The 23401-nt window shown below is 40.0% G+C and overlaps 1 protein-coding gene across 21 annotated transcripts in view; it reads left to right on the top strand.

The window, feature by feature from the left end:
* LOC130082924 (protocadherin gamma-C5-like) overlaps positions 1–11757 on the top strand; it is an 89293-nt gene extending 77536 nt beyond the window's left edge. For 8 of the 21 annotated variants that reach the window (XM_056247861.1, XM_056247860.1, XM_056247862.1 and 5 more), the window contains exons 2-4: positions 6922–6980; positions 8739–8857; positions 10714–11757. In XM_056247861.1, the coding sequence (XP_056103836.1) occupies positions 6922–6980; positions 8739–8857; positions 10714–10946 (411 nt within the window). In that variant the 3' untranslated portion in view covers positions 10947–11757. Of the gene's footprint in view, positions 1–230; positions 2856–2953; positions 5640–6921; positions 6981–7646; positions 7701–8738; positions 8858–10713 lie in introns of those variants that run through there. The other 13 variants (XM_056247853.1, XM_056247852.1, XM_056247854.1 and 10 more) reach the window with 7 other exon arrangements.
* Positions 11758–23401: the final 11644 nt, after the last annotated feature.

Below are 23401 nucleotides of genomic sequence, written 5' to 3'. Positions count from 1 at the left end.
ATTTTAACATTATTGCAAAGTAATAATCCCAAAGAATTTAGCTTTATATAATTAATATAGAAATATATATAATATATACAGAGAGCATAAATAAACTATGGCTTTGCAAGGTTGTTTGTTGTGAGTTTGACAGCAGGTGCTGGTGCCTTTAAGAGGCAGTTATCTGCTATTGGTTATTGCGACTTATGCCTACACCAATCACATGCAGAATTGCACAAAGAGATCTACTCCCTCCCCCACTGACATCACAACGTTCAGTGCAAGCGGAGGCGAGGGATGCTCTAATCGCTCCGATAAAATGGATTTCAACATATTTTTTAGACATAATGGACAACCTAAATTGTCATCGTGTATTGGGATCCCTAGTTGTTTATCAGCACTGTGAATCGTCCGGATTGTAAATCAAAATGAAAACGAGGGTGGCATCGAGATGGTGGAGGCACTATTTGCTCTTCTTTTTTCTCTTTCTTCTTTTGTGGAGTACGACAGAAGGACAGACTCGCTACTCAATTCCAGAGGAATTAAATGTGGGCGCTGTTGTTGGAAATATTGCAAAAGATTTAGGTCTGAAAATATCTGAGTTGTATGACCGTAAATTGCGAATAGCCTCTGAATCAGGTAAGCAGTATTTCAGCTTGGATTCACGCAGAGGAGAGATTGTGGTTAATGAGAGAATCGACAGAGAGATCCTTTGTGGCGAAAACGCAAATTGTCTGTTACCTCTTCAAATCGTTATCGAGGACCCTTTACAACTTTACAGAGTGGAAGTCGAAATACAGGATATTAATGACAATTACCCGCATTTTCAGTCTACGGACAGCATTTTAAAAATAGCAGAATCTAGTGTTCCTGGTATGCGCTTTCCTTTGGAGAGCGCAGTAGACCCAGATGTAGGCAGTAACTCTTTGAAATCGTATACTTTGAGTAAAGACGAATGTTTCAGTTTAAAAATAAAAGATCTTGGTGATGGCCGAAAGGTACCCGAATTAGTACTGGATAAACATTTGGACCGCGAGAAGAAACCGATGCATCAGCTAATGTTAACTGCAATAGACGGAGGGAACCCGGTTAGATCTGGAACGTCACAAATTAATGTCACCGTGCTGGATATCAATGACAACAACCCCGTATTTGAGAAAAATGTTTACAAAGTAGCTATTGCTGAAAACAGTAAACAAGGCACGACATTTCTAAAAGTTGAGGCAAAAGACTTGGACGAAGGCCCAAATGGAGAGATAAAATATTCCTTAGGCGAGCACATGTCTGATGCGTTGCGCTCATTGTTTCACATCGATGAGAAAACCGGAGAAATGTTTCTAAACGGAGAGTTGGATTATGAAACCACTCCTATGTACAATGTTGAGATACGTGCCAGAGACAGAGGTGTCCCCGAAATGGAGGGCCATTGCACGGTAAAAATAGAAGTCTCTGATATTAACGACAATCCACCGCAGATATTGCTTACATCTAAACCGAGTCCTTTGCGCGAGGACGCGCCAAGCGGGACAGTCGTAGCGTTAATAAGCGCACGGGACATTGACTCTGGTGACAATGGAAAAGTCAGACTACAGACACAGTCTGGCCTTCCATTTATTTTAAAACCTTCTTTCTCAAATGAATATTCGTTGGTCACAAACGGTGTTTTAGACCGCGAAACGTTCCCGGAGTATAACGTAGAAATCACTGCATTTGACTCAGGCTCGCCGCCTTTAAGTAGCAAAACAATAATTCCAGTTAAAATTCTCGATGTTAACGACAATTCCCCGAAGTTCTCTGATAGCGTGTATCATGTCTACATAAGAGAGAATAACACCCCAGGCTCTATTATCTGTTCAGTATCCGCCCAAGACGTTGATGTCGGCGTAAATGGCAAAATATCATACTCTATTGAGAACCCTAAAGTTTGGGATACCCCAATATCGTCGTATTTGTACATAAACTCTGACAATGGAAGCATATTTAGCATGCATTCATTTGATTTCGAAAAAATAAAAGTGTTTGAGGTCATCGTTCAGGCTAAAGATCATGGCTCTCCATCTCTGAGCAGCAACGCCACAGTGTATGTTTTTATTTTGGACCAGAACGATAACGCTCCTGCTGTCATTTACCCGTCCACATCCATGGGGTCTGTCCCTCATCAGAGGATGCCCCGTTCTGCTAAAGCAGGACATCTCGTCACTAAGGTAACAGCAGTGGACGCGGACTCGGGTCATAACGCCTGGCTCTTCTACAGGCTCGCGGAGGCCACGGACGCGTCACTGTTCAGTGTGAAATTACACACGGGAGAGGTGAGGACTAAACGCGCTCTTTCAGAGCAGGATGACTCCTCTCAGAGACTGATGATAGAGATAAAGGATAATGGAAGCCCGGAGCTTTCCACTACGGTTACGGTGGATATACTGATAGAGGACGGATTTCACGAGCCCATCTCAGACTATTATAAGAAAAACGTAGAGCCTAGCAAAAAAAGTGGAAAAATTACTTTATACCTGATCATCTCTTTAGCCGCTGTGTCTTTGTTGTCTTTGGTGACATTTTTCATCCTACTGGTGAAATGTGCGCGAGGCAGTAGAGGCGGCTCAAGCTGCTGTATCAGGCGAACTGATTCTGGATACAAGAACCCCAACAGAAACCTGCAGATCCAGCTCAACACTGACGGGCCCATTAAGTATGTGGAGGTTCTGGGAGGAGACATGATGTCTCAGAGTCAGTCCTTTGGCTCCTATCTCTCTCCAATGTCAGAATTCAGTGATCTCACCCTCGTTAAGCCCAGCAGCACCACAAACTTTACAGACACGCTAAACGTGCTTGATGCGTCATTACCAGACAGCGCGTGGACGTTCGAGAGCCAACAGGTGAGACACACTTGTTTTAAGTCAAACAATGTAATTTAAAGTCCATGTTTGTACATTCAGTATAAGTAACAGTGATAGTGACGCTGCTTTCAGCACCTTGGATAGCGCCATATGTGCTTTTGTCTGAGCGAAGTAACTTTCCTCCAATAGAAACGCACGATTTTAACCCCACCCCTTTTCACTCTTTTCCAAGACCTCCCAGACTTGTTGCTCTCAAGAGCTGTATTTTAGAAACTTACAACCAATGTTGGAGATGAATACAAAACAAAACGTTTAAGATAAACGCATCTAGGAAATGCATAAATTAAAATCTCGAAGGAGTCTATAGCTACTAGTGAAAATACTCAATTAAAAATGGAGAGTAAAGAGCTTTTTCAGAGATCTTTGGACTGGGCTGCAGTGTGGATTGTTCTTAATGCTTTGTGTTTTGGAACGCACGCTTCGGAACTTTTATATTCCACAGCGGAGGAATCTAAACCAGGAACTGTTGTTGGACACTTGACTAAAGATTTAGGAATGGACGTTCAAGTGATACTTCTAAGGGAGATGCGAATAATCTCGGAATCTAACGATAAATATGTTGACGTAGACCTGACATCTGGAGCTTTGGTGGTCAAGCAAACAATGGACAGAGAGAGTCTGTGCGGAGGAAGTTTACATTGTCACATTCGGATCCAGGTTTCTCTTCAAAATCCTTTGGAAATGCACAGCGTTACGCTAGAAATTGTGGATGTTAACGACAACGCGCCACTTTTCCAAAGCCGAGACACTTCTTGGGAAGTTTCAGAAGCGGCTGCGCCCGGAACGATGTTCCGTTTAGAAAGTGCTCATGACCCTGATGTGGGTGTGAATTCACTGCGCGCTTATTTTATTAGTCAAAACGATTATTTTATCCTAAAAGTAGAAACTAAAAGTGACGGAAGTAAAATCCCAATTTTAGTCTTAAACAAGCCTCTTGACAGAGAAAAGACGAGTGAATTTAGCTTAATTTTAACTGCGGTTGATGGTGGAAGTGCAGAAAAGTCTGGAAATAGTGCCATTTTTATAAATATTTTAGATGTCAATGACAATGCGCCACACTTTAATAATCCTACAAAAAGAGTCACGCTTTTTGAAAATTCACCTCATAGATCATTAGTTACAACTCTTAATGCCTCCGATGCCGATCATGGTCAAAATGGTGAAATATCTTACACGTTCGATAAATACACCCCTGATAATGTTTTGAAACTCTTTAGCGTGGATTCTATGACTGGCGAAATTAGAGTTACAGGACTAGTCGATCACGAGCTCGCTAACGTGTATGACGTCACTATTCTTGCTAGGGACAAAGGAATACCTCCCATGGAGGGTTCGTGCAACATCAAAATCGAGATTATTGACGTGAATGACAACACCCCTGCTATCACCATTAATGTGGTTTCCCCTGTAATCTCTGAAGATGTGAGTTCAGGCACTGTCATAGCCCTCATCAAAGTCAGAGATGAAGACACAGGGAAAAATGGTGAAGTGAGTGTGCACATCCCTTATGGGTTGCCTTTCAAGATGAGTTCGCCATATAAGGGGCTTTTCACTTTAATGACCGATGGCCAGCTGGACAGAGAGGCTTTGGCTGAATACACCATCACCATGATAGCCACAGACTCTGGTTCCCCGCCTCGTTCCTCGCAGGAATCTTTTGTGTTACGTCTTTCAGATGTTAATGATAACCCCCCAGTGTTTTCACAGCCTTCTTACTCAGTAGACATAGCTGAAAACAATGCCCCAAATGCTCCCCTTCTGTCCGTGACTGCATCAGACCCAGATGTGGGGGAGAATTCTACAGTTTCCTTCTCGATTCTGGAGAGCGAGGCTCTCGGTATGTCCGTGTCTTCATATGTGTATATTAACCCAGATAGTGGACATATATATGCTATGAGAAAGTTTGATTATGAGCAACTGAATGCGTTTCAATTTGTGGTGCAGGTTCTTGATAGAGGAACTCCAGGTCAAAGCTCCAACACCACAGTGCATGTGTTTATTAAAGACCAGAACGATCACCCTCCTGTCCTTATATACCCTGCACCCCCATCTGATGGGACACTGCAGTTTTTAGTACATAGCACACTCGGTATCGGATACCTAGTCAATCGCATCACATTTGTGGATGGTGATAGTGGCCACAATGCCTGGTTATTCTACAGAATCTCAGGCCTTGATGCTGAAATGTTTCACATAGGTGCACATACCGGAGAGCTGCGTACAGCCCGTAAACTTACAGCAGAGGACAACAAATCTGTCTTTAGTCTCACTGTGATTGTAAAAGATAACGGCAGGCCTTCTCTCTCCGCTAGCGTGGTAGTTAACGTCACCATGGCTGAAAAAGCCTCAGACGCCTCTTCTGAACACAGGAGCTCTAACTCCAAAAGACCAACTGGGCCTGACCTCACTTTGTATCTTATTATCACTTTATCCTTCATTATTGCGGTCTCATTCCTGGCTACCATTGTTTTAGCAGTGCGCTGGCTCGGCCACCATGGTTACATTATGTGCCTCATGCAAAAACTTGGTTTCAAGCACGCATCTCGTGAGCACCAACACAATGACCTCCACCTGCAGCTAAATACTGACGGTCCTGTTAGATACATGGAGGTCGTGGGGGCCTCTCGGGATTTCCACAAACACACATATACTCCTGGTTTCTCCACCATCTCCAGCAGAAGTGACTTTGTGTTTGTTAAGGCGCCACAGAGCAATCTAAGCATGCGGCTGTCAAAAAGACTCTTCACTCACTCACTCATGAAGGTGAGAGTTTCAGGAAATATTATGCACTATCTTTTAAAAGTTTGAGGTTGGTAAGATTCTTAAATGTATTTGAAAGAAATCTCTTATGCTCCTCCCACTACTATATTTTAGTCGTCTTCAGTAAATGCAGAGTAATGTAAAATAACTGTTTTCTATTTTAATATGTCCAAATATAATTCAGTCCTGTGATGGCAAATCATTACTCCAGTCTTCAGTGTCACATGATCCTTCAGAAATCAGTCTAATATGCTGATTTGGTGCTCGAGAAATATTTTTGATTTGACAATTTAAAGTTCCAAAGAACTGTAATTATTTGAAATAGAATTTTTTTGTAAAATTATAAATGTCTTTACTGTTATCTTTGACTAATTTGACTAATAAGCTGCATGTGTTTGTGGTAACATGACAATCATGCTGTACTGTATATGTCCATAAATTACTATTGACGCAGGCTTCAGTCTCTATGACTCACTTTTTGGACAAAGCACCCTGTAATGCCAAGTGTATTAATAATCAGGCCATGTTCAGAGCTATTTCCAGGCCCAATGACACAGCGGATAATTCAACAATATGAACCTGAGAAGAGTTATGATTAAAAATAGTCAAATGTTCTGCAGTAAGGTGAAGCTGACTTTTGTAATCATTATAATTTAGAAATAGAAGCAGTTGGATAAAGGTGTATGCATGCTATGCAGTCCAAAACAGCAGACTGTATTTTGTGAATTCTGCACTAGAGTTTAGAAGATCATTGTGACATTGCACATGCCTTGAATAACCTCTTGCAACATAATGGCTCAACCCGGTGTGGGGACATGCAGCATAATTGTGTGGGATACAAATAAGGCAAAATGATGAAATATTGTGGAGAGGATTTATCCACAATCCACCCAGAGGTGAGCTGATATTTTGTTTAATACAGACTTGTGTGTATTTTCCTCATGCACACGCACTCATGCGTGAAGGCGACATGATCGAAGTTTCAATTATTCACACACACTCTCCCTCAACCTATTTCCAACCCTATGTTCTTCTTTGTTACTCTGTTTCTCACTACTATTTTTTCTTTATGTTCTGGCGAAGGTTGCAGTTTCAAACAGTCCTGAGGAGAAACGGAGGATGTGTTTCAAAGTGTACTTTGATGTCAATAATACAAATTTGTGTTTCAGAAGTACAACCTCCTATGACAGGATGGAGGGACCTGCTCTCCAGAACATACAACTAGTGCATATTAATCTCTGTGCCAAACAAGATTTTGACAAATATCTTTTCTTCTTATTTTCAGCAAAAGCCACCTAACTCGGATTGGCGATTTCCTCCAAACCAGAGACCCGGACCAAGCGGGTGAGTGTTGGATTCAATTTACTTGTCTCGCAAAAACCTTTAAATAACATTTGAGATTATCCACGTGGTATTACGTTCTCTGTTTATTAATAGTTTTAATGTAATCTGTCTGATTGGAATGAGATAACGGAGCATAACAACAGAACAAGATCAGGGAACATTTGAGTGCCCAGATCTTTAGTGGTCGCCATCTTCTGAAGTTAGTCAGCCAGAAGAGTTAAGGAGATAATACTCATTGACAAAAGCATGTAGATTAGAACTGAAAAGATTTTAAAAATTTCCTTCGTCTGTGTTTTCATCCCTACATTTAGTCCAAAATACTGTAATTATTGCCATTATTAATATTATAGATCCCAATGACAAGTCACCACTGTTCCATAATCCTGTAAAGAAATCCTGCAAAGGAAACCCTGCAAAAGAATCCTGTGTAGAAAACCCTGCAAAAGAAATCACGTGAAAAAAATCTTGCAAAAACACCAGATATATTATTTATGACAGCTATCATCAGATAAAAAAACATACAAAGGCTAACCAACTGTGAGACACAACGTGGTTTAAAGGTTTAAACTTGAAGGAAACACCCATCCATGTGCTCTGGTCAGTCTCGTCCTCACTGGACATGGGGCGATTGAGTGACAGCTGCATGCTCCTGTGCTTATCTTTCAGTCAACAAAGGTTCCACACCCTGCAGCAGAGATGGACTCCATACGAGAAGTCCAGGTAGAGTGAAGGCGAAGAGAAGGCTAGTGTGTGGTAGCGTTTGGCTTCACCTGGTGTGTGGCCTTCTAGTGCTGTGTTTAGGTCGTGTCCTGCAGCTTCCAGCGACATGCTGTGTCCAGTCTGTTCCAACATATATATATGTAAACGCAAATTATACATGCAGTTCCGTTCATTAAAGAATAAGGCTTTTGGATGTATGTGTATCGCTGATAGCTGTTCGTTGCATCTTGCTCTGCGGGTTGCCATCGCACTGTGTTTACCTGTGCTAAACTTGTTTGTTCCAATTTGGTTTATTTTGGCTTTGTAGAGCCAAGTCTGTGAAGTCTGTCCCTAAAGAGTAGAGAATTATTTCTGTCCTCGTGTACGGACCACGCTAGCTGTTTGTGTGGGCAGAGAGAGCTAAAAAAAACCAGCTTTTTATTCATATGACATTTTGAAACTGGGCAGCCTGTAATAACAAGAAATATACTTAAAGGTATAGTTCACCCCAAAAATTTTAATTCTGTCATCATTTGCTCACCCTCATCTCGTTCCAAACCCGTATAAGCTTTGTTAGAAAAACAAGATATTTCAAACACTGGACCCCATTGAATTCCACTGTTTCATTGAAGAAAAAGAAAGTCCTAGAGGTCTGGAAAAACATGAGGTTGACTAAATGAGAAAAGTTTAATTTGGGGGTGAACTATCCCTTTAAATAAAGCTCGTTGTGATTTAATCAAAGGGCAAAGTGTATGTGTTGTCATGCCACATGGTGTAAACAGACCCAAAAAAAGTATTCTGATCAGCTCATCTGTCTGTTTACATCATGCTTACCTCGGCTCTGTCGACTTTAGCCTCCATTTTCTGACTGAACTGCACTGCACTGTCCTGCCCTGTCACACAAAATGGCTGTCTCAGCTAATGAACCGGGTGCGTTTATGCTAGCAAACTTGGTGGCTGCTGTTCTCATATGTGTGCGAGAGGTAAAATGTGAGAAAAAAGCTCCATGAATGTGTGTGAGCACATGTCGAGTCACTAACCCCGTTCTCTCTTGTGTAGGGCTGGAGTGCGTCCTGACGAGGCAGGTGCCGGCCCTGGTGTGATAGCGGGAACAGGACCGTGGCCCAACCCCCCTACCGAAGCTGAACAGCTCCAGGCTCTGATGGCGGCAGCCAACGGTGAATCTCAATCTCACTTATAACTCCCTCTCTTATAAAACTGCCTTCCAAAGAGAGCGAATAAGAACATGGGGAGAAAGCACATTTAGCCTTTGCTATATTTCACATATTTAACTTTTGAACCAGCAAAACTTAGCTTGTAAGAAGAAAATGCCCTTCTGGCTGATCAGCTTAACAAGCTAAATTTTCATGACAATCTTGCTGGTTAAGCTATTTGAGCAACCCGCCGGGGGCAAATCAGCCCACCAGCATCCAAACACATGCTGGTCTGTAAAGGAGGAAAGACTATCCACATTAACTGTATTTGATCCACCAGTCCTCAAGATCAGATTCTGAAGAGCGCTAGTAACTGGGTGATGTAAGGAAAGAGAGAGAGAGAGAGCAGCTTCTGGGGCACAATGGATTTCGCAATTTATTGACTGTTATAGAGTCAAACTAATTGAGTGTAAAGAGACAAAGGAGACTTTCTCCCTCTCAGCAGCTGCAGTCAACACAACAACACTGTGCTGATGTTCTTCTCTAGCCAAGATGAATGCAGTCTTTCTAAGACACAGAATCTCAAGAGCATCATCAACTATATGTTCACATATATACATGCTAGATGAAGCCGAGCTACTATCACATTATAGATCTGTTAGTTCAAATTTACACCGGGCTGGTATGATTTTAGTCAGAATAAAACGTTTTCTTGACTAATTGTTTTAGTCTGATTAAATCAAACTTGTAAGGCAATGTAATTGTACTTAGTACGTTTATTTAGAGATACATTTAGATACAATAACACTTTAGTGTTCTTTTAAAAGGCTTATTATGGAAATGAAATACTTTCAAATACTTTACTTAAGTACAAACTGAATGCAATGTTTTCGGACACTTCATTGCATTGTAAATGGCAATGAAATTAAAATATATTATAATTTAAATTTATATTAAATGCAATTAGCTTGTGCCTTTTTTGTCCCACTTAAGTATACATTATATGTAATTTCGTAATTACTTCTATTGTCTTTGAAAAATGGTTAAAGTGTACTGTCGAATGTAATGACAAGCATTTATGGTAAACTAAAATACACTTTAGTGCCATTTCTATAAAAACTGGTATGTCATATATTTGTATTTACATATTATAAAATATATCAAGTTTAAATGCACAGTATGTTCGAAAAACACTATACCGTTAAAATTGTAATCAAATACTTGATACTGTTTGTCAACACAAAATAAGTGTCCTTTTTTAAAGTGTGATGTATGTATTAAAATGTAAGTTTAATTTTACATGATTACAAAGTGCACTTTTTAAAAAGTGTACTTAAGAGTGTGTAAAGAAACATGAAACATTTAAGTGGCCTTATATAGAGTACACTAAAAATCCACATTCAAGACAATTAAGTGCACTTGTTTTTTCACAAGGGTGGGTCCATGTCAAATTGACCACAGCTTTGACATGTTGTGAATTTGGGGGGTGGGAATCAGATTTATTCTGTGGGAACAAAGGCAGACCTGCCTCACTCTCACTACCATTAGAGGACAATGTCACAGTGCAATGCATTTGACAAGAACTGTGAAAATAGTGCGTTCTATTCTTGTATACAGTACACATTCATTCTGTTCCTGAAAGAGTGTTGCTGAGTATGAGATGCATGTCGATGTTACGGCATTCATAATGCATGGGGGATGGGCAGGCAGAAGCAGGTCACTGAAGAAGCTGCAATGCGGTTCCTGAGTGACTGAATTATGAGCTCTGTGCCGAACCAACCCATCTCTAACCTTTCCCATCTCTCTCTCCTGTTCTTCTATACCTCCTCCTATTTCTTCTTGCCGTTTTTCTTTCTTTCTCACCCTACCGTTGCTCTCAGAAGCAAGTGAAGCCACTGCAACTCTCGGCCCTCGCTACAATCTACAGTACGGCCCAGAGTACCGCCAGAACGTGTACATCCCGGGAAGTACCGCCACCCTCACGGCCAACCCTCAGCAACAGGTACCCCAGCAGGCCCTTCCCCCTCCTCAGGCCCTGCCCCCCGCCGAAGTCCCCAAAGCAGCTCAGACGCCCGCCAGCAAGAAGAAGCCCACCAAGAAAGACAAGAAGTAAGGCACACGGGGAAGCACTATCAGAGCTGCAGAAATATGTTGCCGGGATCTGAGCATCTCTCCTCACAAAACGTGTCCACAGGTTTGGTCAAAGAATCAAAAGATTAAGATTCAATGTTTATGTCTGTGAGTTTTTCATTTGTTTGTTTTAGATTGACCTTTTTTTAATTATTGTTATTATTATTAATTGGATTTTGAATTCTATTACAATATATTATTCAATAACCCCGCAAAAAAAAAAAAAAAAAAAAAATCAAGCATTTCCTGTCACTGAAAAATGACTGAACGAAAGGAGATGTGTTCAGATTCCTGAAGCTCGTTCTTCGACAGATAACTCTGTCCTGTAAATAGCATTACTAAAACAAGAAGAGAACACGCATTTCTTCTTTTAATTTTTTTTCCCCTCAAATGTCATGTTTTAGGCTTTTTTGTGTTCTTTTCAAAGCAAAGTAGATGCTTCTTGTGGTTACAAAATGAAATGCTGTTAGGCTTTTTAACATAATGTGCCACAACTCTTACCTTGACTGCAATGAGTATTGAGCTGAACTATGCAGTCCAAAGAGGATGATGTTTTCGGAGTAAGAGAATACATTTACATTTGTCTAAAACCAGATGGTGAGACACTGAACTGTTGGCATGGTATTTAAAAATAGATTCAGTCTTCTCATTAATAGCCAGTTAAGCAGAGCTGAATGTTAGGTTAACACCGTTTGACTATTCTTTGCTATTATTTCCGGTTAGCGTGGTATATAAAAATCCTTTGGAATTGCAAGTAATGTAAACAGTGTTTTTTAAAGATCAGAAAAGATAAATCTCAGCCTTTGTAAGGTCAAGATCAGAGATTGATTTGGGTCAAAGTGAACGTGCTAAGAGTTTGAGTCGGTGGAAAACATGAATGAATATGTGGAAAGACTAATGACTAACTTCAGCGCAACACTGTACTTGAATGGATCTTAGATGGAGGGATTCTGCACCAACCACCACCACCACAGTGTATATAAAATGTGTAACCTGTCTGTACAAACATTAGAGCCACAAGGGCTGGCTGTTACAGGAATGTTTCAGTATTTTTTAAAAAAGCAAAAAAAAGACGATAGAAAAAAAAAAAGATCCAGTGTAGTGTTCAAGATCATTGACTAACCAAACTGTACATACTACAGAACTTCTGAAGACACGCAATCGTAGCTTAAGGCTTGTGGACTATGTGCATATTTTTGTGTTTTTCCCCTTCGATTACACATTCTTTCCTTTTCTCCAATCACTTTAAACCTTGAAAGATAACAGACGATACTTACTGTCATTAGAGTACCTCCCCTCCCCACATCTGACTGTACTTTTCTGTGCTTGTAATTCCAATCAGTCGGTAATGATACTGGAATGCCAATCCTGTCTGTTTGACTATGAATATCTTATCTATATATATATAAATGTCTGTCTGCTGCTTGGCTACCTTTCTGTATTTGACTGTGATTCCTTTTAAGAAATGCTTAGCGCCTCATGTTACCCTTTTTATTTTACAAGCTAATATTTATATCGCTGTTGATTTATGTTTTACTTTATTATTGGAACACTTACATTTGAAATAAAATTTTGTCAGAACTCACAGTCATGGCTGAGCTGTATTTTTTAAGTTTCTTGGTCTGTGGACATGTGAACAAGGTATACAGTTCAAAAGTTTGGGGTCGGTAAGAGTTTTTGAAAGAAATCAATGAATACCTTTATTCAACAAGGATGCATTAAATTTATCAAAAATGGTAGTAAAGACTTTTATAATGTTACAAAAGATTTCTATATCAAATATATGCTGTTTTTAATATATATATACATTAAGCAGAACTGTTTTCAACATTGATAATAAATGTTTCTTGAGCACAAACTCAGCATATTAGAATGATTTCTTAAGAATCATGTGACACTGAAGACTGAAGTAATGATGCTGAAAAAAATCAAAAGGAATAAATTACATTTTTAAATATATTAAAATAGAAAACTGCTATTTTACATTATAATAAAATTTCATATTACTAATTTTACTGTGTTTTTATCAAATAAATACTTATAAACATCCTTGGTCAGCATAAGAGATTTCTTTCAAAAACATTTTTTTTTTTTCAAATGTACCGACCCCAGAGCAATATAATGTGTATTAAAGGTGAGATTTTCCCAGGATGTGCTTCACTGATGCCCAAAAATAATTCCAAATGTTCATATCTGCAACTTCAATGCACATGAGCCAATTTAAGAATCATTATTGATTCAGCTCAGAAAGAAGAATAAGATTGCTGGCGTCAGGAGGAGCGAGCTTTGCAGAGATTTCAGAACTAGGACATCAGCTCTGTTCTCGTGTATCCATATATAGCAGAGACATACGTGTAATGAGGCACTCCAAATGGCAGAGAAACACGACTCCTCGCCGTGACCGTATACTATGAAGGAATCGCTGGAAAAAGTCCAGAAAATTGGATAAACAAAAGATGAATCAAACAGATTGATATATTCTGAAGTTTATAAATCCCCAACACCTGCTCATATTAAAGCAAGCACAAAACATTTGAAATATGTAATTACTTTAAAAACCATTAACCCAATCTGCTATACGTTCGGGGGACATTTAGTTTAATGACTGTTTTGTCTAAATTAATTGTGGGAAGAATTACCGCTCTCATTTTCAGCTTCAGAAATCACAGACATGTATTCACTGACTCACCAGCTATTATATAACAGCATCGAAATGTCATGGGCGAAGTGTCCGTCACTTACAAACCTGTTAGTTTCTATGTTAAAGCGATTGTATTGATGTAACTAGAAAAGCTGGTCACAGTCCAGAGAGCAGTTTAAACTGAAGGTCATGTGTTCTTGAATTCACTTACACAATCACATTATAGATTGTATCGAGCACAGCCGAGAACATGGTCAAATTAGATGAGTTACTTTAAAGGCTTAAACCTCCATTTTATTAAAGCAGACCTGCAGCTCTCAGCAAAGCAGTTTCCTCTCCCCCACAAAATGGCCGATACCTCGCACAACTGCAGCGGTTGCCTTGGTGATGAGAGAAGGACTCCAATATTCTGAGAAACAGCAGAATCAGAATCAGTCAGGTGAAATGTGCACAATACAGCATCCATGCACACAGCAAACGATACAAAACCCTGACCTCAGAGGTCAACTGAAGTGTTCAACTGTGAAATACACAAAATAATGATGCGGGTTCTCTTTAAAAATTACAATTCTTAGATATCTCTTATGTTGCCTCAAAGGACACAATTTGAACCTCAAATAAACCACTGCAAAAAGAAGCTCGAGAAACGCTGCAGGGAAGAGACTGGCTGGATTAGAAGTCATTTATATGGCTTCCTATTAACTAAGTTCTAAGTACAGTCTATCTGGCATCATTTTATGTGCTATCCAATTGAAGGCATTATAAGAAGCTGTCCCTATATGATCTGTCTAAGACGCTGTATTGGGACATGACAGCATTAACGCACTGCTTCAGACGGGCAACTCTCCAAGACAGCAGCTGCTTCTTCAGAGCTAAACTCTCCATTTCCTCTCTGCCACGGAGATTATGCAGCCAATCAGCAAAGTCCACAACATCACACTCAGAGCTGCATGAAAGACCAATCACTCCTGCTGCCAGAGAGCCAATATATCCTACACAGAAAACTCAATTTAAAAAAATAAATGAACATATATACTGTGTGTGTGTGTGTTTATGTATGCATGTATATGTATATTATTATCTATTTGGTAACACTTTACTTGAAGGGGTGTGCATAAGACTGACATGACACCTTCATAATCATGACATGACACGTCATGTCACAGGTTTTGTGCATGTTTATGACAACTGTCATTAAGTGTCATTCGCTCAATTATGACATTTTTAAAGGAAATATGACATTGTTTAAAATGTATTTGCTATGACAACTTGACATAAACCAATACATCATAACCTGTCAGTGTCTTTGTCATGGCAACTTGACATTACTAAGACAACACAATCTGTCATAAACATGACATAGCAGATGAATTATCAAACTTAAGAAACCACTTAGCTTTATGGGTTAACATTGCATTAAACTGTCAGGTTTGGTTTTGACATTGGCTGTCATGAGGCCATTATAACATTTTAATGACAAATTCATTAAAATGTTATAATGGCCTCATGACAGCCAATGTCAAAACCAAACCTGACAGTTTAATTTAATGTTAACCCATAAAGCTAAGTGGTTTCTTACGTTTGATAATTAATCTGCTATGTCATGTTTGCATTAAAAAAGTCATAATTGAGCGAATTACACTTAATGACAGTTGTCATAAACATGCATAAAACATCCTTCATATTCATGACATGTGTCATGTCATGATTATGAAGATGTCATGTCAGTCTTATGCACACCCCTTCAAGTAAAGTGTTACCATATAGGTATATATGTATCTCTTATGCTCATAATTTGTTTGAAAATACAGTAAAAACAGTAATATTGTGAAATATGATTAAAATTTTAAATAGCAGGTTTCTATTTTAATATATTATAAAAAATAATGTATTCCTAAAATGGCAAAGTTGAATTTTTAGCATCATTACTCCAGTCTTTAGTGTCACATGATCCTTCAAAAATCATTTTAATATGCTGATTCGATGCTCAAGAAATGTATTATTTATATCAGTGGTGAAAACAGTGGTGATGCTTAATATGTTTGTGGAAACAGTGATACATTTGGCTTTTCATGATTCTTTGATTAATAGAAAGTTCAAAAGAAAAGCATTTATTTGAAATATAAATCTTTTGTAACATTCTTAAAGTCTACTATAAATATAATGTAAACATAAAAACCTACAATAAATTCAATTTAATGCATCCTTGTTGAATAAAAGAATAAGGCCTGGTTTGACAGACAGGGCTTTGATTAAGCCAGGATTAGGCCTTAGTTCAATTAGGACATTTGATTTAAGTAGCTGTTAAATGTGCCTTAAGGGAAGAAGAAAAAAACAAACATTACTGGTGTTTATCTGAAGACAAAAAAAATGGCAATGACATATTTTATATGTCGTCAGTGCAAGTTGCTTTCATTTAAAACAGCTCAAATGTTTTAGTCTGGGACTCGGCTTAAGCCTCATCTGTGAAATCGGAGGATGATAAAAATAAAAATAAATGTTTTTATATCTCACTGACCCCAAAATAATTATAGAAATATTATACCTATTTCAACTTGCTTTTCATTTTACATCACAAAAATAAAATGATATTACATGACAACCAAAAAGCTCTCTCATCTCTGATTTTACTATCTGGCAAGACTAAATGGCCCCGTTTAGGCGGTTCAATCAGAGCTGCCTGTTAACCAGCATAAACAAGGTCATTGATCAGAGCCTAGACCACGTGGATTGCCAGTAAATGCCCCACACGAACAGAAGCATCGCTGCACACTAGCAGGGCAGATGGTCTTTTCAGCTGCCATTACACAGTGCCACTGGTCATTCCATCAGGGAAAGGTTATTACCTCTTAAAACACTGCAGACAATTATCTGGTAAAAGGTCAGCTGACCAGTAACATCCTTCATACCCGGAAGGTTGGTTCTTCCAAACCATGCACTTCACTTCATCAAAAACATCTTCCTCATCACTGTCAGATGGCTCTAATGCATTCCTCAAAAGAACTGGCTTTTTCTTGCACTAATTTGCTCACAAAACCGGATGGGTTTGGCGTTTCTGGACACAGATTTGCGGCTTCTCTTTGCTTTGTGAGACAGCACTGAAGTCATTCAGTGAGAAAACGCAAGCAAGGAATAAAAGAACTCCATCTGCCAGGCGAACGAGCACCCGCACCCCACCCCTCCATTCCTTTCCTCCCCCCACCCTGCTCAGACACACTGAATATAGAGTCGACAGTCAAAAAAAAAAACCCTCTGCAGCTGCTGTTGTCATGGAAACAAGGCCGTCAGCCGAGCCCTCCCACCGACACAGGGATTTTGAGCATCCAAAAAACGACATTTTGAGACCCTAAAAGGAGGGAGACGGTGTCTTTCTCTTAATCTCAGCTTTGTGCATGTGTAATGTAAAAGCAAATGTGATCGTTACAAATAAATCAAATCCAATGTGTGAATTCAGGAGAAAAAAAAAACATCAAACACAACCGCATAGAAAATCACCCCAAAATCACCAAGATTGTAACTAAAATAACAAGAACCCTCAGAAAACGGTCCTTTCCTTGCTTTAGGCCCTGCAGCAGATTGCAAGGAGTGTGAAAGATTTATGAAGTCTTCTAAGAAAAGCAATGCCTCATTGCCCAACTTAACGCTTACCAAAGGGATGCAACATGACGTCAGCTTTTCCCACTAAACCCCCACCATCTTTTTTTCTCTCTCTCCCTACTGCCAAACACCTTCCTTTTTCTGCTATACATCGTTTCTTTCAAAAGCTGTCTATATTTATAGATTCTCGTCAGTGGAGTGAGTCCTTGTCCTATATAATATTCATAGACCGCAGAGGCTCCGCAGAGCGTGGGTTCATAAAACCGGTATGTCCCCCCACTTCCATCCACCGTGGCCGTTTCCATAGCAACCTCGCATCCCGAAACCTACATGCCAGTCTGCATTTCTCTACCGCAGGCTTACAGCCCGACCTTAACCCACCTGAGCAGCAGCAGTGAGCATTTCGCAGGTCAGTGGAGTAGGAAATGTACTGAAAATAATTGTACGAAACCCACTGAGTCTATCATCCGTTCAGAGTATCGTCTTTTGTTTTAGCTTCGTGCCAAAACTATATCATGTTTAAAGCAGCACATGCACAGAATGGCATCAATGTAAGAAGATTACTGTCTCTCTCCCCCATCCCCCTTTTAGCCCTTCTGTTCGCATTCCTTCTGAATCAATCCCGCCTGGTTCCTTGCATGCTTTTATTTTCATTCTTTAGTTCGTCTTTCTAGCAGGTATCAAAGTATGTATGATAGCAGGAACCTCATCATGAACAAGGAGCAAGGTAACTATGGCAACGGACAAAGAAGGGATGACGACATTTTGTAGGGTGAACAGTGGAAGGAAATGGTTTGCAATAAGACCGCATGTTATTTTTATCTGCATCACTTAGAACAAGAATGCAAGTGCTAATTATTTTCCAAATTGTTCCTTTTCAATTAAATGTGTTATCTAAATGATTTAGTGTTTCATTCTCTGGCTTTTTTGGATGTGTTTGCTATATTGTTTTTTATAATGGTGCATAAACAGCTGTGAGAGTGTGTGAGTGTGTGTGTGTGGGAGGGGGGGCAAGTGTGGGAAGGGCTTAAGAGGCAGATGACCGTTCAGTCGGTCAATTGTTTTGTTGTTTGTGCAGGGCCTACCCTCCACTATTTTTTTTTTATTCACCCCCCCCCCCCCCCCCCCCCATCTGATTGTGAGTCGAGCCACTGACTGGTCTGATGTCACAGTCGATACAAGCTGGCATAGAAAAAGGGAGAGACAATATAGTATAATCTAGCTTTGTCAGTCAGCGAGTCGCTCTAATACACACAGCTGGGTCAGACGGAAGTATCGTAACAGATACAACACACGGCCTGAAGGCTTTAGGAGGATGTGACCTCACACCCCATCATCATACCAATCACATCAGCACTATGAAACAGGACAACTGTCCCAGATTCACACACTAAACCACACACCCCCTTCACATTCGATTAGCAGAAAGGTGGGTGTTTTTGTTTTTTTCCTGGAGAGATTTACTCATGAGTTATGTGTAGGAAGTAAGGTGGTGAATCCTTACACAACAAACATCAAACAGAAACCGTATAAATGTCACCTATTATTGGAAATCCGCTGCCCACATAACCAGTGATTCATTTTCAGCCTCAATACAGTTGCCCCAAAAGTATTTGGACACTTGCACTATACTTGAGAATCATATAACATCGAATTTATAACTATTTCTGCAACTACCCAACTGGTCTCATAGTTCATTTTAGATGTACACTCAACAAAAGGATTATTAGGAACACCATATACTGTGTTTGGCCCCCTTTCGCCTTGAGAAATGCCTTAATTCTACGTGGTATTGATTCAACAAGGTGCTGAAAGCATTCTTTAGAAATGTTGGCCCATATTGATAGGATAGCATCTTGCAGTTGATGGAGATTTGTGGGATGCACATCAAGGGCACGAAGCTCCCGTTCCACCACATCCCAAAGATGCTCTATTGGGTTGAGATCTGGTGCCTGTGGGGGCCATTTTAGTACAGTGAACTCATTGTCATGTTCAAGAAACCAATTTAAAATGATTCGAGCTTTGTGACATGGTGCATTATCCTGCTGGAAGTAGCCATCAGAGGATGGGTACATGGTGGCCATAAAGGGATGGACATGGTCAGAAACAATGCTCAGGTAGGCCGTGGCATTTAAACGATGCCCAATTGGCACTAGGGGGCCTAAAGTGTGCCAAGAAAACATCCCCCACACCATTACACCACCACCACCAGCCTGCACAGTGGTAACAAGGCATGATGGATCCATGTTCTCATTCTGTTTACGCCAAATTCTTACCATCTGAATGTCTCAACAGATATCGAGACTCATCAGACCAGGCAACATTTTTCCAGTCTTCAACTGTCCAATTTTGGTGAGCTCTTGCAAATTGTATCCTCTTTTTCCTATTTGTAGTGGAGATGAGTGGTACCTGGTGGGGTCTTCTGCTGTTGTATCCCATCCGCCTCAAGGTTGTGATGTGTGTTGTGGCTTCACAAATGCTTTGCTGCATACCTCGGTTGTAACGAGTGGTTATTTCAGTCAAAGTTGCTCTTCTATCAGCTTGAATCAGTCGGCCCATTCTCCTATGACCTCTAGCATCAACAAGGCATTTTCGCCCACAGGACTCCCGCATACTGGATGTTTTTCCCTTTTCACACCATTCTTTGTAAACCCTAGAAATCCCAGTAACTGAGCAGATTGTGAAATACTCAGACCGGCCCGTCTGGCACCAACAACCATGCCACGCTCAAAATTGCTTAAATCACCTTTCTTTCCCATTCTGACATTCAGTTTGGAGTTCAGGAGATTGTCTTGACCAGGACCACACCCCTAAATGCATTGAAGCAACTGCCATGTGATTGGTTGATTAGATAATTGCATTAATGAGAAATTGAACAGGTGTTCCCAATAATCCTTTAGATGTACTGTATAATGTCCTATAGCAGAGTAACCACAGGTGTAGTTCATCACATAAACATTTGTTTACCAGTGTCCAAATCCTCTGACTTAATTTTGAACATAAAATGTTAATATTTCAGTAAAATAGTATGCTTGAAAAGGTATTTGTGCTAACTTTCTTTCTAAATGCCACAGGGTTTGATATCTACTGCAATAGCATTTATATTCTAGCCATAGTGAAAGAAAGCACCTCGTAAGTATTTCGTAGTCATTCTATGCACAAACAACCACCGTTATCCCATCCATTTCTCCATTTTCGAATGTGAACATGAGGTGGTGATGAGGTGACGGAAGCCATTTTGTGGGGTTAGCCTGAAGCTAATTGAGTTGTGACAGACTGACAGATGAAGGGCAGGGTGAGGAGATAGGACGCCTCTCTCTGTGGTTCTGCTCTAAACAGCCATGGAAGTGTGATTCCACACTGTACACGTTTTACACACAGCCATGTAATCTGCAGCGTATGTTTGAGATTGCTCTCATAAAGGCTAATGAGGGTGACTGTAATTTAACAGGGATGAAGACGTCACTTCAGACGACCAGAGTTTCTATGCTTATCAGAAAAGATTAAATAATATGTATGTATGTATCTATCTATGTATCTATCTATCTATGTAACTATCTATGTATTTATCTAGTTAAATTGTCTATGTTGCTGACTTCAACAAAAGGGGAAGACAACAGTGTTAGGGATGTTTTTATTTTTTTCACAAGGGTGAGCGAAGAGTTTTACCTGGAGACTCCCACAACCATCTTCCAATCAGCTAGCAGCTACATCTAGTTCTCAAAGCTGATTGGCTGTCTGTGCCCTCAGGGTGGAAGTGATGACTGAAGCAGTGGGCCGGCAGTTTAAGGGAGACAGTCTGATCTGGCTGTGACCTCAAGCATGTGATGAACGTTTTGTTTCTAAGGGGGTGGCTAAATGAAAATACACAGAAGAAATTGTAGCCATTCAAATATCACATCTTAATATTCAACAGCTATAAGCCAACCTGAAGTACACAGAAGGGATTCAGTTGTCTGAACATGGGGTTTGTAATATGAATTAATTGAGAATCAATCATCTACATGTATGTCATATTTTAGGATCACAGAACCAGCTAACAAAGTACTTTAAGTTGACATGACACTCTCTTTGAGCCTGTGTAAAGCAAATAATCTGATTGACCCGTTTCTAAGCTACAACAAATTAAAAAATTATCACATCGATCTGACATACAATACCAGTGTTCAGTTCCGCTGAAGAGTTTGCAGCTTTACCACCAGTAGTGTGGTATATGAAAATATATAAATATCTTAAGATGCCAACAGTCATAAGTTTATCTTCCTCTCATGTTTTAATAAAATGCATCATTATTATCAAAGCACAGCCATAACTAACCATTTCTCAGAAGTCACTCAACTCTCGAAGTTTGCAGTAAAACTTATGAGATAAGCTTCTATTACCAATCCAAAAAAAAAAAAAAATCTATGCAGGCAGAGACGAGACCAATGAGGCCTACTTTCTAGTTGTTAGACTGAGATTGACTTACGTTTCATAAGGAACAAAATGACATTTGTCCAGTGTCTTTCATGCAAACACAAAGCAAATACAACCAATTCATAAATAAATACAACATTCATTCAAACGATGAAGGTTGACAGGGGGAATTATGATGCTAAAAACTCCCTGACACACATTTTTGCCATTGTGAGGTGAACTTCCTATGGCACTTGCCAGAAAAAGAAACAAATAACCCAAGCTGCCGATCTGATCTGTGTTAAGCTCAGAGACGAAGGATTAACAGAGCTCATCCCTGCAGAGAAACACACGGTGAGACACACTGATCATCACACACCAGTCCAGAACCACACACCCACATTAAGCGAATGCGCCTGCTGTTAACACCATGCTCCTGACGGAGACCACGGGACTTCAGATCAGCTGACAGCATCCTCATTTATCCATTTAAATCAAAACCCTCACCCAGCAGAGCTATACACTGAAATAAAAACTGTTCTTGACTACTTGAAAATATGAAAGGACATGTAAAGCACATTAAAATAATTTCAAGTCAAATCCCTAATAAATAAATGCAGAAAGAGAATAAGAAGAGAAAGAGAAGGATGGAAAACAAGAAAGGGAGGGGTGAGATACATTTTCATATATGAAGCTCTGTAGCAGCCATTTTGGATTATATAGGTCACAGTGAGATTCTGAAAGGGTGGGGTTGGTGTCTTTAACCCTTGATTGGCCATCCTATGGGTCCATGTGTGGATTGGATGGTGGGGTGGTTAGGTAGGGTAAAAGAGACGATGATTGACAGCCGAATAGCATTAAAGCTATAACACAGTGTTCAGTGGAGACATTCAAAAGGAAAACCGCAGTGACTTGCCTGACTGCCAAGGTGAACAGTTTGCTGGCTGTATGTGTGACGGGAATCTGTCACGCAGCCAAAGCTGATGGAGCAGATGTCTGATTTAGGTCAGATATATGTGGAGAACAACAGTCACACAACAGCATCAAAAAATGCAATCATAAAAATGATTACAGTGTAACGACGTCAGTTAAGGAGACAAAGCGTTAGAAAAGGAAACAGGGCTACAGATGAAAAAACATGTCAGATGAGGAGAGGAGAGAATAGAATAGAATCAAAGGACAAAAGGAAATAGAGTGAGGAGGGGAGAATAAAAAGGTGATCACTGGTGCTGCTAACTAGTGGCGCCTGACAGTATTGCAGTTTCAATACGCCATAAAAAACGTATCTGCATAAGACTTGGCCATATGCGTTTATGGTGACAGTGCACATGAGTGTGGTCCCACGCACAATTTTACAGGTCACACAGCCTAAGAGATATGTGACGTCAACTTCAATCCCCTGACTATATTTGGTCCAGGTTTGATGTGTGCAGATGTAAAGCCTGAGTGCACTAATGGTCCATCTGTTCCTAAACACAGCCTGAGTGATCCAGGACAAAGACACTGCGATCCTGAACATTAATTCTCTCTGTACCACTATCCGCTGTTCTTTAGTGTAACTGACTTGCCTATGGCACTATGTACCCTATCTATATTGCAGAAGGAGAAGAGAGTAAATATAATGTCTGTAAACTTGTATATGAGTCTGAGTCGCCTCTAGAGTTTCTATTCTGGGATCTGACTGCGTTCAAGTTCCATTTACACCCCGTCCCTGTGAGGAACATTGTGTTAGGGCGCGAGCAGAAAAAAAGCAAATCACTAATTGAATTTTGCACAAACGCCCTGGTATAATGCCTGGATACCTG

This window comes from Rhinichthys klamathensis, unplaced genomic scaffold (genome assembly GCF_029890125.1).
Source record: "Rhinichthys klamathensis goyatoka isolate OS25496 unplaced genomic scaffold, OSU_Roscu_1.1 h1tg000050l_1, whole genome shotgun sequence".
Lineage (NCBI taxonomy): Eukaryota > Metazoa > Chordata > Actinopteri > Cypriniformes > Leuciscidae > Rhinichthys > Rhinichthys klamathensis.
This window is presented reverse-complemented; position numbering and strand designations above follow the sequence as displayed.